Raw genomic sequence first — 16,312 nt, 5'->3', positions numbered from 1 at the left:
TTCTTATTTCTTCTGCCTTTGGTAATAATATGCTGCCTTCATCCTTCACACATCTAGTGTTTACTTGATCTCTCTTTAATGTTTCTTAAAATACCATACAGTAATTTCTTGCCACCTTGCATATCATCTTTGAATTTCTGTGTAAATAAGGCCCAGCTTTTCCTCTTTTCTTCCACCACTACTTTCTTGGTCAAATTCTTTGCCTCCACATATTTTCTCATCTGGGAGATAGTGGGTTCGAACTCCACTGTTGGCAGCCCTGAAGATGGTTTTCTGTGGTTTCCCATTTTCACACCAGGCAAATGCTGGGACTGTACCTTAAGGCCACGGCCACTTCCTTCCCACTCCTAGGCATTTCCTGTCCCATCGTCGCCATAAGATGTAACTGTGTCGGTGCGACACTAAAAAAAAAGATGTTTTCCATGCTTTCCATGCTATTTTCTTTTTCTTCACTTTAATCTTTACCCTATCATTCCACCAGTGTGTCTATGTCTTTCACATTTCCTGATGTTCTACCACATACCTTTTCTGCACCTCCAACCAGTGCTTCCTTAAATTTCTTCCATTCATCTTCAACATTCCCCATCTCCGTTCTGGGTACCAAGGGTATTATTTCCCTTTGAAATTCTTCTGGTATGCTTTTTTCCTTCAACTTCCATACTTTAATTCTTTTCTCTCTTCTTAATGGGTTTTTTTCAATCTTTCCCACTTTCAATTTTCCTATCCCAACTCTATGATCTCCATCATTGGCTTCTTCAGGCATGGCTGTAACATCTAAAAGGTTCTTCCGGTGTTCTTTCTCTGTGATTATATAATCAATCATGGTTTTTTTTCGTCAGTCTCCCCAACCATACCTTGTAATCTTCTGACTGTTCTTCTTCCTAAACCAGGTGTTTCCAACAATCATTTGGTTCCTTATGCAAAAATCCACCAACAACTCGCCTTCTGGATTTACATTTCCATATCCAAAGGTCCCTACAACATCTTCTTTTCCTTGTCTTTCCATTCCGACTTATGTATTTAGATCTCCCATCAAGTGCACTTCCTTATCTTCTGTCTGTCTCTCCACTTCCTCTAAAAAGTCCTCCAGATGTTCATGAATGCAACCCGTTTGTGGGGCATAACTGAAATAGATCTTTCATGCCATTTTCAAACTGGAGTCTCATTACCATCATCCTATTACTGGCACATTTTGTATATTCCACATATTCGTGGATGATGGCCACTTCATTTTTTGCTTCAGGTCCTCCACTGTAATACAGCCTGTATCTTTCTTTCAGAGGAATCTCTCCTCTACCCCTTTTCTTGGTCTCACACTGTCCAAGTATGGCAATATTTCTTTCTTTCATGAAGTCAACCAGTTCTTCTGTCTTTCCCATTGGTGTCAGGACATTTACTGTCACAATCTTGATGTAGTTCATTTTTCTTATTCAGGAGATTCTTCTGGATACTACTCGGCTGCTAACTCTGTCTATCCATGATAGATCTTAACGAAAATAATGGAAAATACTATCAGCACAAATGTACATTTATAACCATGTATAGCATCTCTTATTACATAATTTATTTTTCCTTTTTTTGTGTGTACGGTATGTCACACACTCTTCTAATTTTTTTAAAAGAATGATTACACCGTAGGAGACTTATATGTTCGATATATTAGCACTCCTTACATGATTACACTTGTTCCTCCTCTTCTTCTGCAGCTTTTCCCACACTTGTGGGGTCGCGGGTGCGAACTGTTTCGCACATGTGGATTTGGCCCTGTTTAACAGCTGGATGCCCTTGCTGATGCTAACCCTATGTGGAGGGGTGTAATCACCATTGCTTGTTTTTTTGGTGATTGACAGTGTGGTGTGTTGTCAGAATATGAAGAGGAGTGTGTTGAGACAAACACAAACACCCAATTCCCGAGCCAGAAGAATTAATCAGAAGAGATTAAAATCCCCAACTCTGCCGGGACCCTCTACACCGAAGGCCTCAATGCTGACCATCCAGCTAAGAAGTCAGACTCCTTTCACGACTACACGTTAATAAATAATTATTTGAAAATATACTGTGGTACCGGTATACATTCTGGCATGAGTTATTTGGCCTATAATAAAGCCAAGCCAACACTAGTGTTATTTTATATTTTCCTTAATTCGATTTAAAACTACAGTATGTCATTTTATCCACTGTTCCGTAAAACCGAATGATGTTGGCAATATGTTGATTCATAACTATGACCGCATTTAATAAGTAGGTGAGGATTTGTCAGAGTATTTCTTAATTATTTCAGACTGAAAATGTTATTGGGGACTATCAGGATGGTTTTCGTAGTAACAGATCCACTACAGGCAACATGTTTACAAATAAGACTGTTAATGATAAAAGGTGTGGGAACACAAGAAATCTTTTCATTACCTCTTTATAGTCTTCTTCAAGGTATATGGTTCAATCCATAGAGAAGAGCTGTGGGACATCATGATGGAGTTTGGCTTTCCCATAAAATGAATTAACATGTGCAAACTGTGTATGGATGGTAATGTTAGCTGTGTTATACTCAAGGGTAGAAAATCAAGTTCATTCCAGAATAAAACTGGATCGAGACAAGGGGATGCACTATCTCCTCTTCTATTCAACATTGCACTGGAGAAGATTATCAGGAAATTAGCTCTTACCTGCTGGCATCATATTGGGGAGACAACAAAGTCCTTGTATATGAGGGTGATATTATTCTTATTGGCTGCAGTGAATTAGAAATTAGGCAGTTATTTGTGGAACTAGAGGAAATGGCTGTAAAAATTGGCTTACGGATGAATGATAAAAAGACACATTATCGTATATGGTTGTACAGAGACCGAATCATGAGGAGGTTGACAGATTGCCTTTGAAGATTGGGAAATATATTTAAAAGCGTAGAGGAGTTTAAATTCCTTGGTGTATTAATGAGCAAAACCGAAGGCAACAAGAACACCAAGCTAGAATTAAGAATGCATATAAGGTATTTTATTCTATGAGCCCTATATTAGGCTCCAGGTTTCTAACAAGGAATGCAAAAATGATAATCTACGATACACTCACTGGACCAGTCCTTCTGTATGGTTCTGAGACATAGAGTATAACCAAGAAAGAGCAGCAGCAGTTGCAAGTCTTTGAGAATAAAGTTTATAGAAAAATATTTGGCCCAGGGTTCGATCCTATCTCCCAAAGCTGGCAGAAAAGATCTAATTATGAGATTTACACCCTCTCTCAACAACACACTATAATGGGTGTGATAGAATCCAACAGACTGTGCTGGGCTGGACATGTACTGAGGATGCAGGATAACAGAGCACCAGTAGATCTATACAAGGGATCTCTTAATGGGAAAAGACCTTCAGGAAGACCCCGAAGCACCTGGAAGAAGGAGATCAACAAGGTATGCCAGACCCTCCAAATTGATAACTGGGAAGAGTGGGCTCAAGATCGAAAAGGATGGAAGAGGATTGTGAGATCGGCACGGGAACTTCACATCCATTTAAGATTATTAAAATTTTATTAGTCAACCTATTCAATACAAATCATATTTGCAAAGTTAGGACTTACATCCTATTAAACTATGGTGTGTAAAAAGGCTGATGATGCCCTTTTAAAGGGCGAAACATGTCCCTTTAGACCTTAGTTTAATAGGATGTAAGTCCTAACTTTGCAAATATTATTTGTATTGAATAGGTTGACTAATAAAATTTTAATAATCTTAAATTGATGTACATTTTCAATACGGACCAAATATGAAGTTTGTAACATGTAATAATAATAATAATAATAATAATAATAATAATAATAATAACTTCACATCCCTCGGAAACCTACTACGGAGTGAGTGAGCGAGGGAGTTAGAGAGTGAGTGACAGAATAAAACTACGCCGTTTCTACTTGCCGGGTGGTATATTCAGTATTCTGGATAGTGACTGTTGTTTGTGCTTAGTTTAGGATAGTTAACCCGAACTTGGTGTCATTTATTTGCTCTTAACCTACTGGATCTACAGTACATCCTTCATAGATTATGAGTGCATACAGGAAGTGAACTTATAAGTATTGCTCAATAATATGTTGTTTATTTCATTTTATTGTTTTGTGAGGTACCAGGTTGTCAGAACTATGCTACCATATGGGAAGAGACTAGACTGGGTAGCGTATAAAAAAGAAAGCGGCATCTGTATGTCACGTGATTATCTGAAGCATGGTATTAGCTAGAAATGAATGAGAGCTCTTTCTTGGAGTCGCAGTTGATGGTGCAGGCCGTTCGTTGGTAAAAGAGTCGGCTTGTAAATGGACTAGCTCTTAAGGAGCAAGGAGGGAGCTAGCTCATACAAGAGTCTAGCTCTCAAGGAGCAAAGAGGGAGCTAGCTCATAAGAGTTGACTCTTATTTGAATGACCAGCTCTCAAGGAGAGAGCGAGTGCAGAGTTAGTTCCCTCCAGTGAGTTGAAGAGTCAGTTCGTTCATGAACGACCCATCACTAGTGTGTAAGTGTATAGCCACTGAGGTTAATCGTGAAGTGCCCTTGGACCCAAGTGACTGCAGTGTTAATTTGTTCGCTTGGAAGTATCTGAGCGAACACTTGTTGTTCAACGTTAAGAGCAGAGTGGTTGTGTAACCATTAGCATTAATTAATAAATCTTAGACACTACCAGTTGTGTATTTATTTATCTACTACCCTGCCAACATGTTACAATATATATAGGTCTACACAGAAGTGTGATGCAGTAAACACAGTGAAGGCTTAGTATGCATCATAAGTTGTTTCTTGAAATTCCAAGCTCTGTTTACCCTGATTTATATAGACTTTCAAAGTACTCTGTATTTCCTGAGCTGAACGGCTAAAACTGAACGTGACATTGTGTTCGAAGTGTGAGAGCGTCGCGGTTCGTGCGGCCATGGCCGCAGCTACATCTCCTGGAAGGAGCTACACCATGGTCGAGCTGGACCGGTCAACACCACAACTGAGTGTGTGCGAGATGAGAGGGTTGGTCTGCGCAGCGAAAAAATAAATAAAATATTTCTTGAGTCTCTTAATCTCACATTTTTCCACCTCAAAGCAACAATTACCTCTTTCATTTTTCTTTTTTCGTTGCGATTGTTGAAGGAGAGTATAGGACTAGAAATTCATTAATGTATCTATTAAACATTAATATAGAAGGGCATAGCTGCATACTTATGCCTAGAGACTCATGTTCTCACAGTGCAGTGTCCTTCAAGAACAGTTCACTTCACAGCTCGTCGCATGCTGCGTAATCAAGACCGACTGCACTCACTCGCTATTGACTAATGCAGGCTTCACCTGCAATGATTCTCGTAGTTTCCATTTCCAAATCATTCCAGGTGCCCGCTCCATTGTAAAACAGTTTCTAGGAGATTCCTTGTTGTGAGACTCAACAGTTTGCCAGTGCTGGCATCTTGTGCTGGCATTCTGCTAGCCTCCATTTTTGTAATAATTCGTACTTTATCAAATATGATCTAGCCATTGGCAGATATGTGTGTGTGTGTCTGTGTGTATATTTGTGTAATGTTTCTTTGTTTACATCAGGCAAAGTTCATTTATATTTGTTCGTTTTGTTTAAGGCATGCTTTTTGAGTCCCCGGAATGTAGAGGCTCTTATCCTGAAAGGAGCCATCCTTTTGGACCTGAAGAAGTTCCAAGATGCAGTGGTACATTTCCGTGAGGCAATGCAGGTTTCCCCGCATCGTTATGAACCCCACCTAGGTCTCGTAGATTGCTATGTGGCCATGCACAGGCTTCGAGAAGCTCTCACCATTGCCAGCAACGCCTGCAAACAGCTGGGTCAAAGCCCTCGGGCACTCACGGTGAGCGAAACTTGCTTATCTAATGGTTCACGTGTGTAGAGTATGATGCATGTGGGCCTTACTCTGATGGAAACTTCTTACTACTTATTGCTGTAAATTAATTGCAACTTATTGTCCAGCTCCACCCATGTTGGCACTTCTTCACCTTCCCCCTCACCCTTCCCAATTCTTCTTCTGTAATTCTGTTCCTTCTTAATTTGTTGTACACTGCCAAATTCTTGTCAAATTTAAGACTTCACAAGACTTCACAAGAATTTTCAATTCTTCACAAGTTTACTTGTCAGATCGCTTTGTAATACTTGAGAAGTCTTCAAAAGTATTGAAAGTGAATTAGAACATGTTCTAATTGATCAAGGAATTGACCAATGTAATTAGAGTAGTAATGGTGTGTGCTATGCCGCTAGAAATGCTGGGATTGCCAGGATGGGAATCAAAACAACACAAATGGCTGTCTTCATGACCAAGGGGTGGTGTGTGTGTATTAATTGCTTTGAGGCACATCTCTGCCTATATAAATTCAGTGTACTACTCCGTAGAGTACCACAATAAAGTGAATAAAACCACGACATACAAAGAGATTGCAAGATAAATATTTCAAGAAAGTGGGCAGCTTTAATGTTTATTACCATACGGTAACCTGTAAGTAAACACTGTCAGCAATGATTGATTTATGGCGATTTTCACTTATTATTATTATTATTATTATTATTATTATTATTATTATTATTATTATTATTATTATTATTATTATTATTATTATTATTATTATTATTATTATTATTATTATTATTATTATTATTATTATTATTATTATTATTATTATTATTATTATTATTATTATTATTATTATTATTATTATTATTATTATTATTATTATTATTATTATTATTATTATTATTATTATTATTATTATTATTATTATTATTATTATTATTATTATTATTATTATTATTATTATTATTATTATTATTATTATTATTATTATTATTATTATTATTATTATTATTATTATTATTATTATTATTATTATTATTATTATTATTATTATTATTATTATTATTATTATTATTATTATTATTATTATTATTATTATTATTATTATTATTATTATTATTATTATTATTATTATTATTATTATTATTATTATTATTATTATTATTATTATTATTATTATTATTATTATTATTATTATTATTATTATTATTATTATTATTATTATTATTATTATTATTATTATTATTATTATTATTATGTAATAAGAAATTAATTTCCATTGTATTGCTACTGGTGAAAATGAAAACCTACAACCTGTTTTCCAGTCATTGACTGGGTCAGGGATGTAATGAATGAAGCAGATATAGGCTGTTAGTACGATGGGGTCGCCACTCCCAAAGTGATTTATTAATGAATGATAGATGCTATGAAATGAGAATGGAGAGTGTTGCTGGAATGAAAGATGACAGGGAAAACCGGAGTACCCGGAGAAATACCTGTCCCGCCTCCGCTTTGTCCAGCACATATCTCACATGGAGTGACCGGGATTTGAACCACGGTATCCAGCGGTGAGAGGCCGACGCGCTGCCGTCTGAGCCACGGAGGCTCCCTGTATTGCTACTGGTATCATTTTTATTCCTCTAATGTGAGTAAATGCAGTATAACATAACCTATGCAAATTATGTTAAGGCAGTAATACATTGCAAATGTTATGTTGAAGATAACCAATTAATATTTTCCCAATGTAAGTTATGGTTTATTGCCCGTTTCTCTTCTTTTTGAGAACATATCTGACTGCTAGTCCAAGAACCACACCTGCCGTTGAGCTTTTCCTCCATGTAAAAAGAAAATGCTATCTAACCTTGCCAGATCTTTTCAGATCTTGTCAAATCTTCAGCACTGGGCGAGTTGGCCGTGCGGTTAGGGGCGCGCAGCTGTGAGCTTGCATCCGAGAGATAGTGGGTTTGAACCCCACTGTCGGCAGCTCTGAAGAAGGTTTTCCATGATTTCCCATTTTCACACCAGGCAAATGCTGGGGCTGTACCTTACTGAAGGCCACGGCTGCTTCCTCCCATCGTCGCCATAAGACCTATCTGTGTCGGTGTGACGTAAAAAATAAAAAATAAAACACCCTTCAGCAATGTTGAACAATCTTAGATAAGATTTGGCAACTTTTCTTGTGAAATATTGCATTGAAAAAAAAAATTGATGGTTTACAACAGGCGTTATACTTGTCTTGATCAAGTCTATCCATCTTGCTCTGGGTTTCCCTCAAATTTAGTCTCCAGCTGTTTTCTTTTTTTAACTTTCCATCCTCCATTCTCTTTATATGTCCAAACCATCTTAGTGTTATTCTTCTCGGTTCTGTCATTCAGCTTTTCTACTCCAATTTCCTTCCTACATACCATACTTACTTGCGTATTGGGCCCCTTTTCCCCCCCACTTTTACAGCCAAAAAAAAAAAAAAAAAACCCATGGCACTACAGCCCTTGAAGGGCCTTGGCCTACCAAGCAACCGCTTCTCTGCAGACGAGGTATCATGTGGTCAGCACGACGAATCCTCTCGGCCGTTATTCTTGGCTTTCTAGACCGGGGCCGCTATCTCACCGTCAGGTAGCTCCTCAATTCTAATCACGTAGGCTGAGTGAACCTTGAACCAGCCCTCAGGTCCAGGTGAAAATCCCTGACCTGGCCGGGAATCGAACCCGGGGCCTCCGGGTGAGAGGCAGGCATGCTACCCCTACACCACAGGGCCGGCCAAAAAAAGTAAGGGGGGTCCAATATGTGATGACCTCAAATTTTTTACAGTGAACACACGACTTCTAGGCTATAAAGTGTTATAAATTGTGTATGTAAACTTTCTACACTTTTTTAAACAAACTTATGAATGTATTGAGTTTTACTGGCTATTTTCATTGGAAGGAAGTATTTCTGAATTTAAAAGGACAATAAATAGTGAACACATGACTTTTAGGCATACATATAAAGTAAATATAATCAGTTTTAGTTACTCTTATATCACGTCGTTAGTTTCATCTCATTAACTCCTCTGATGAGGTTGATGTCAGAAAGGGCATTATGCATAATATTGCTGGTAGGCCAAGGACAATTGTTGTTTCCATTTCCCAATAATGCACAGTGATACAATGTACAAAATAATGTTGTGATGCGGTAGTGACAATCACTTTAAAGAAGTTTGTACACAATCACCCTTTGAAACAGACATTAATCCCGAAGCATACATACGGTACCTTACCGAACAAATAAGTATGATACTATACGGTAGGACAAAATACCGGAGGTGGAAACAATATAATCATGTTACTCTGTTGGATACCTCACCAAATGCCCAGAGCATCCCTTCAATCAATTGAATGTTGTGGACGTTTAACAAGGGCATTTCTTGTACTACTCAACAACAAGATATACAGACGAAAATGTGCATTATGCCATCTTTACATCTACACAACATGACCTTATTGTAACGTAAACTAAAGAATGTGTGGACACAGGTACTTATTTGCCACAGTATCACTGGCGGTGTGCACTACATGTCCTTCCAATTTGTATTTAGAAATACTATCATATTCACAATTTCCCCATTCAGACAATTTCGCTTGTGAGTCAAGCCTTGGAAAAAAGTCTTTCACAAGGAGCAGATGTTACCTACTTATGAACATAAATATTTCTTCCCGGGTTTAACGAGTGTTGGGAATTTTGCCACATTGTGTCTCCAATAATCCAGTGGATTTACCAAGCGGGGTTCGCAAGGCTCTTTCAGGTATCTGTGTACCTGGACCGTAGCATTTGCTCTGACGTTGTGGGGTAGGTTTTCGTCTGCGACACGGATATTGAATGATACCGAAATAGAGGTGTTGTGCCCAGTTGTGTTCGATGGTGTAATGGCCTGTACTGAAGTGGATGGGGTCATAGGCAATAATCTACATGCTACGTTAATCAGTATACTGTATTCGTCGCCTGATCGCATTGAACACCACTCATAAAAGGTAAAATCTTAAATCTCGGATTGAGAATTGTAGGCAGTGCAACTGGTTGGACACTTTCAACATCGATGTACTTCCTTTTTATGGCTGACAACAAGTCCGTTAACACCTGTTTCGCTATGGTATTTTGCTCCTCTTGTATGCGTCTTCCCACTGTTTCGTGTATTTGTCTGTTAAAGCCAATTATCTTTGAGATGGAGACTTGGCATTCTGATGGCATTTCCATCATCATCACATCAAAGGGATGTAGTGTGGGCAGTAAATGTTAAATTGTGCTCTACTGTGAGGCTGTAAAAGTCTCAGGTGCAGAAGGTATTGTTGCAAGTGTACCAACGATGCAGTCCTTTTGTTCTATCAAACGCGACGTCACATGCGTGCTTTCCCATCTCGTCTCCACTTCTTGCTGTAATTTATGAACAGGTTTCCCTAGTGACTTCTGCATGGATTCCAACTTGTCTTTCCCAGTACAGAATGATTTAAAATACCTGACCATCTGCCGAAAGTTTCCTCGTATATCCGATACAATCTCCAGGGCCCGCTTGACTTAATGTTCATTGTGTGGGCAAAACATGGGATATATGTCGTCTTTGGGCTTGAAAGATCAACTGCTATTTTTACATTAGCAGGATTATCTGTGGCAAGGCACATTACTTTGCCATGTACTCCCCAATCGGGTATAGTACAGTAGAAGTCCATTATAATGAGTACCCTGCTATAACAGTTTTTTCTGTCCCTTCAAAATTCCTGTTTTAACCTGTGTATTATCCTTCGTTTACAGCGAGAGCCCTGTCATTGACACATCCATTATTAAGAATGATTAAGCGTGTTACCGATATTTGTGCACCCAGTGATTATATTGCATGTGATCGATCATCTTCTGTATCGTTTCCTAGCTATGTTCACTAGCGAGCTCTCTTGCTGACATTCGAAAGCGATGTCAGAGTAGATTAGTAATACCCATCGACTGCTGTTCCGTAAAGGAAATTCGAAGTGAAAGAGGATAACATGTTTTTGTAATAAATGCGTAAATAATGTGTCCGATAGCAATATTGTTAACTCGTTAAAAATAAAGGCTGAATAAATGACCGCTTAATTTTAATACTAAATACTGCAATTAAGTAAGAATGGGATACTCCTCAAGATATGGCAGAGTGCATTATTGATTTCAGAGGTTAGTTTATATTTTCTTATATCTGGTAACATTTTGGAAAGGCTATTATCATATAAATTTATAGCGAAAATATTGTTATTTCTGTACTGGTGCTTCAAGTATGTTTTCATCATGCATATAGTATGGTTAACTTAGGTTGGGTGATGCTGTTTGAAGAAGAAAACTGAAACATTTGCCGCAAAATGCGATCAATCATCTTCGGTACGGTATCGTTTCCTTGCTATGTGCACTTGCGAGCTCTCTCATCAACATTCAAAGGCGATGTTGGAGCCGATTAGTAGTACCCGTCGACTGCTGTTCCGCAAAACAAAATCGAAATGGAAGAGGAAAACATGTTTTTGTAATGAGTGTATAAATAACATGGTCAGTAGCAGTTATTGAATTGTTAGAAATAAAGGCTCATGTAAACGATCGCATAATTTTAATACTGAAGTTAATAAAACACTATACAGTTCAAGATATGGCAGAGCGCATCATTGATGTCTGAGGTTAGATTATATTTTCTCGGGTGTGGTTAAATTTTGGTATGACTATTCCCGTGTTAGGTGATGCTGTTTAAGTAGGAAAACTGAAGCGTTTGGCACAAAATGCAACCTTTGGTATAGTTTTCGTGCCATGTGCACTTGCGAGCTCTCGTCATCATTCAAAGGCGAGGTTGGAGTTGGTTAGTAATACGCGTCAACTACTGTTCCATAAAGAAGATTAGAAATGAAAGAGAACATGTTTTCGTAACAGATACATAAATAACGTGATCGAGAGCAGTTGTTAACTCATTAGAAATAAAGGCTGAAGTAAACGATTGCTTAATTTTAATACTCTACACTGAAATTAAGTAAGAATGCGGATACACCTCAAGATATGGCAGAATGCAGCACTGATTTCAGATGTTAGTTTTATATTTTCTTGTTTGTGGTTAAATTTCGGAGAGGCTGTTCCCATCTAAATTTATAGTGAGATTGTTATTTTTCTACTGGCACTTGGAATATGTTTTCATGATACGTATAGTTCGGTTAAGTTAGGTTAAGTGATGCTGTTTGAATAAGAAAACTGAAATATTTGCCACAAAATGCGATCTATCATGTTCGGTACTGTATTGTTTTCTTGCTGTCTACACTTACAAGCTCTCTTGTTGACGTTCAGAGTCAATGACAGAGTCGATTAGTAATACCAGTCAACTGCTGATCTCTAAAAGAAAATTCAGAATGAAAGATAACACTTTTTCGTAATAAACACATAAATAACATGGCTGATAGCTGTTGTTAACTCGTTAGATATTAAGCCTGAAGTAAACGATTGCTTAATTGTTTTAATGTAAAACAAAAGCAAAATGTTTCCACCTATTCAATACTGTTTATTGTAACCTTAAAAAAAGTTACATATATTTCATGAAACTAGTTTCGGGCTTGCTAGAGATCATAATCAGTCAGAATCAAGTTAAGGCAAGACAGGAATTACAGATAAATTTGATGAAGCAAGCATGTGTTGTTGAAATGATGTCAAGGCAAGTAAAGATTTGGTTGTTAAAACACTCATCACAATCACACGTCTTGTGTAAGTTCTCAGTCTTACCAATTTGAAGTGCATTCTTCAAATTGTCAAAAAATTATACTAAAATACAATTCATAATAAAAAATTCAAATATAAATAAAGTAATCCAAATAAACTCAACACAATAAATTCTAAACTTAACAACATAGACAATAAATGTTTACGTTTAGAACAAAAAGTTCATACCCCTATAAAAAATACTAAAATTAAAATAATTCAACTTATTAGCATTGTTTTAGTAGTTTAATAAAAACACTGGTCTTGTAAACCAATATTAAGATATCTCTTCTAAAACTCAGAGGAAAGAAACTTCTTCTCACTAATCCCCAAAATTAATATTTTTACACTAAACTACTGTACGTCCAACTTCAGCAACAATGTGTGCACTTGTATGTTAAGTTAATAAATTTCATTATTCGTCCGTATTGAACCAAGATTACAATTTATTAAAATTTGTATCCACCTTATTCAATACATTAAAATGTTGTTAAGATAAAATTACAACATGTATTTTTTATCAGAACTAGTTTCAACGCCTTTTTTTTGCGTCATCATCAGCTGATATACATTTTAGGAAATATTGCCAAACACATAAGTTTATCTACGTCACATAAAACAAATTTTAAAAAACATATTGATGATCTAAAAACTGTGTTAAAATTATATTGTTTCAAAGTCTGTATTATCTGAGACTTGCGAGTATTAAACTTTAAGTTGATGAGGTCCGATGTAAATTGGTTTGCTTCCTCATAAATTAACGTGGGTTTAACAAGAACAACCACTGAAAACACAATCATCTTAAAGAAACATTAGCTCAGTTTAACACTTCTTTAACAGTGATGTAGAACCGTATTAAAATAATTCAATAAAATCTTCAAGCCAGTTATAATGGAGCAATCGTAGTGAGGTGGAAACGAGCAGTCGGTGCTTTAAGATGTTAACAATTATCTCATTCCCAGTTCAATGCGGACCTGAAATAATAGGAATCTAGTAAACTATCGCTTAACTGAAAAGACAGGAATATGAAATTTACGTCTTATAACGCAAACATTTATGTGACTCACCTCAAAAGATCGTTGTCCTAGCAAAGCACCGAGTAGCTTAGCGAGCCGTGTTGTGTTGGCAATCAAGTGTCCAAGGTTGGTTTGGGCCGAAGAGGGGAACTAGGGGAAAGAGGGAGGAGCAACTGGGGGGCGGCAACTTGTTGGAGCTCCGGAGGGCGTGATCGTAAAAGGCAACAAATAAAGCTATTGTGCATAATATGAAACACCGTCTTATTGTCTGGGATATGTACATTTTTAAAAAACTCAATAAGGAAATCAAAAAGAATATTTGATTTTTCGGAAATTTCATTTAAATTAAGGTTTGGATTAAAATACTGATCCAGGTGTATTTAACAGCCCTCCGTAACATCCAGTAAACCTCCTTTACCTAAGTTCTCCAAAATCTCAATGTCCTGTTCTATAGATGTGAATTTATGTTTTAGATCATGTACATGCTGGCCTACCGTGGAAAATCTGTTATATTTTATTGGATTGGTATGTTCCTTGTATCTAATTTTAAATCTTCGTCCTGTTTGACCTAGATATGTGCACCCACAGTCGTTACATTTAAATCTATATACTCCCGATTTGGTATATGGGTTCGATCTATTAACTGAAGTTGAATAGGGAACATGCATAATTTTCAAAAATATTTTTTTTTGAAAAGTACACCAATGAAATAGTACGTAAACGTATTACAGTGAGGTAAGTTGCCTTGTTTTCTACCATTAAAAAAATGTTCAAAAGTGTTTTTCCGCAAGGCGAGTGAAACGGCCTCTGACATAAGCGGCGCGCTGTGACGTCACCATCCAGTACTGCATGCAGCTCTACCAGTCATTGTGCATCAGCCATTACTAAAAGCCGATTGTTTATTATTCGTGATCGCGAATAACTTCAAAATGACAGAAGAAAGGTTCAGAACAGCACGGTCAGACAATCTGTCATGTGTAGATGTCATCATTCGTGAAAAATAGTTACTTTTGTGGCCGCAGAAATTCGCGGATAAAAAGCAAGTTTGTAAGTGGCATCTTTTATATACGTGCAATGTATTGCTACTCATAGTATTAGGATAACAACGAACCTGGATAGAAATCACATCACTTTCAACATTTCCTTCTAGACTGATTCCCATATTAAAGAATAACATTACATTTTCGGGACGGGGCGAGTTGGCCGTGCGCGTAGAGGCGCGCGGCTGTGAGCATGCATCCGGGAGATAGTAGGTTCGAATCCCACTATCGGCAGCCCTGAAAATGGTTTTCGTGGTTTCCCATTTTCACACCAGGCAAATGCTGGGGCTGTACCTTAATTAAGGCCACGGCCGCTTCCTTCCAACTCCTAGGCCTTTCCTATCCCATCGTCACCATAAGACCTATCTGTGTCGGCGCGACATAAAGCCCCTAGCAAAAAAGAAACATTTTCAGGCTTTCAGCATTAGTAAAGTAAGAAATCGGATTCCAGTACTAACATAAACATATAGGTAGCATCATAGTACTAGTCCGCCTCTGTGGTGTAGTGGTTAATGTGATTAGCTGCCCGGTTTCGATTCCCGGCTCTGCCATGTAAGTTGAAAACAAATAGTACGAGGGCTGGATCGGTGTCTACTCAGCCTCGGGAGGTCAACTGAGTAGAGGAGTTTCGAATCCGACCTCAGCCATCCTCGAAGTGGTTTCTCGTATTTTCCCACTTCTGCTCCAGGCACCTAAGGCCACGGCCGTTTCCTTCCCTCTTCCTTGTCTATCCCTTCCGATCTTCCCATCCTCCAACAAGGCCCCTGTTGAGCATAGCAGGTGAGGCCGCCTGGGCGAGGTAATGACCCACCTCACCAGTTGTATCATCATACCCAAGTCTCACGCTCCAGGACACTGCCCTTGAAGCGGTAGAGGTGAAATCCCTCGGCGAGTGCGAGGGAAAAACCAAAACTGAAGGATAAATTGATTAAGAAAGAAAGAAAGAAAGAAAGAAAGAAAGAAAGAAAGAAAGATCATAGTACTATAGGTCTATAATCTATCATTCCCGATAAAATATATATTTATGGTTGGGGCAACTGTCCTACCCACTTCCGGGGCCCATGAAAGAGAAACATTAAATATCTTGGTGGAGGGAAAAGGTTAAACATGATAAAGATAAAGATAAATATGACTTCATCTAGTTTTCACAAGTTGGGCTGAGTGGTTCAGACGGTTGAGGTGCTGGCCTTCTGACCCCAACTTGGAAGGTTCGATCCTGGTTCAGTCCGGTGGTAGTTGAAGGTGCTCAAATACGTCAGCCTCGTGTCGGTAGATTTACTGGCACGTAAAAGAACTCCTGCAGGACTGAATTCCTGCACATCGGCGTCTCCGAAAACCGTAGAAGTAGTTAGCGGGCGTAATGCCAATAACATCAATTACATTTGGCTTTTAACAAGCTGAGCATATAACGCAAGAAAAGTGTCTTGGTGACAATTTAGTCGTCCAATACAGGAATGTCTTTGGGTACTGTGACTTTTTTTTTTTTTTTTTTGCTTTACATCGCACAGTCACAGACAGGTCTTATGGTGACGTTGGGACAGGAAAGGCCTAGGAATGGGAAGGAAGCGGCCGTGGTCTTAATTAAGGTACAGCCCCAGCATTTGCCTGGTGTGAAAATGGGAAACTACGGAAAACCATCTTCAGGGCTGCCGACAGTGGGGTTCGAACCCACTATCTCCCGGATGCAAGCTCACAGCTGCGTGCTCCTAAT

At 38.0% G+C, this 16,312-nt stretch overlaps 1 protein-coding gene across 1 annotated transcript in view; it reads left to right on the top strand.

The window, feature by feature from the left end:
- APC7 (anaphase-promoting complex subunit 7) overlaps positions 1 to 16,312 on the top strand; it is a 197,469-nt gene that overhangs the window by 98,353 nt on the left and 82,804 nt on the right. The window contains exon 7 of the mRNA XM_067154711.2: positions 5,589 to 5,831. Within this exon, the coding sequence (XP_067010812.1) occupies positions 5,589 to 5,831 (243 nt within the window). The remainder of the gene's footprint in view (positions 1 to 5,588; positions 5,832 to 16,312) is intronic.

This window comes from Anabrus simplex, chromosome 1 (assembly GCF_040414725.1).
Source record: "Anabrus simplex isolate iqAnaSimp1 chromosome 1, ASM4041472v1, whole genome shotgun sequence".
In the NCBI taxonomy this organism is placed as follows: domain Eukaryota; kingdom Metazoa; phylum Arthropoda; class Insecta; order Orthoptera; family Tettigoniidae; genus Anabrus; species Anabrus simplex.
This window is presented reverse-complemented; position numbering and strand designations above follow the sequence as displayed.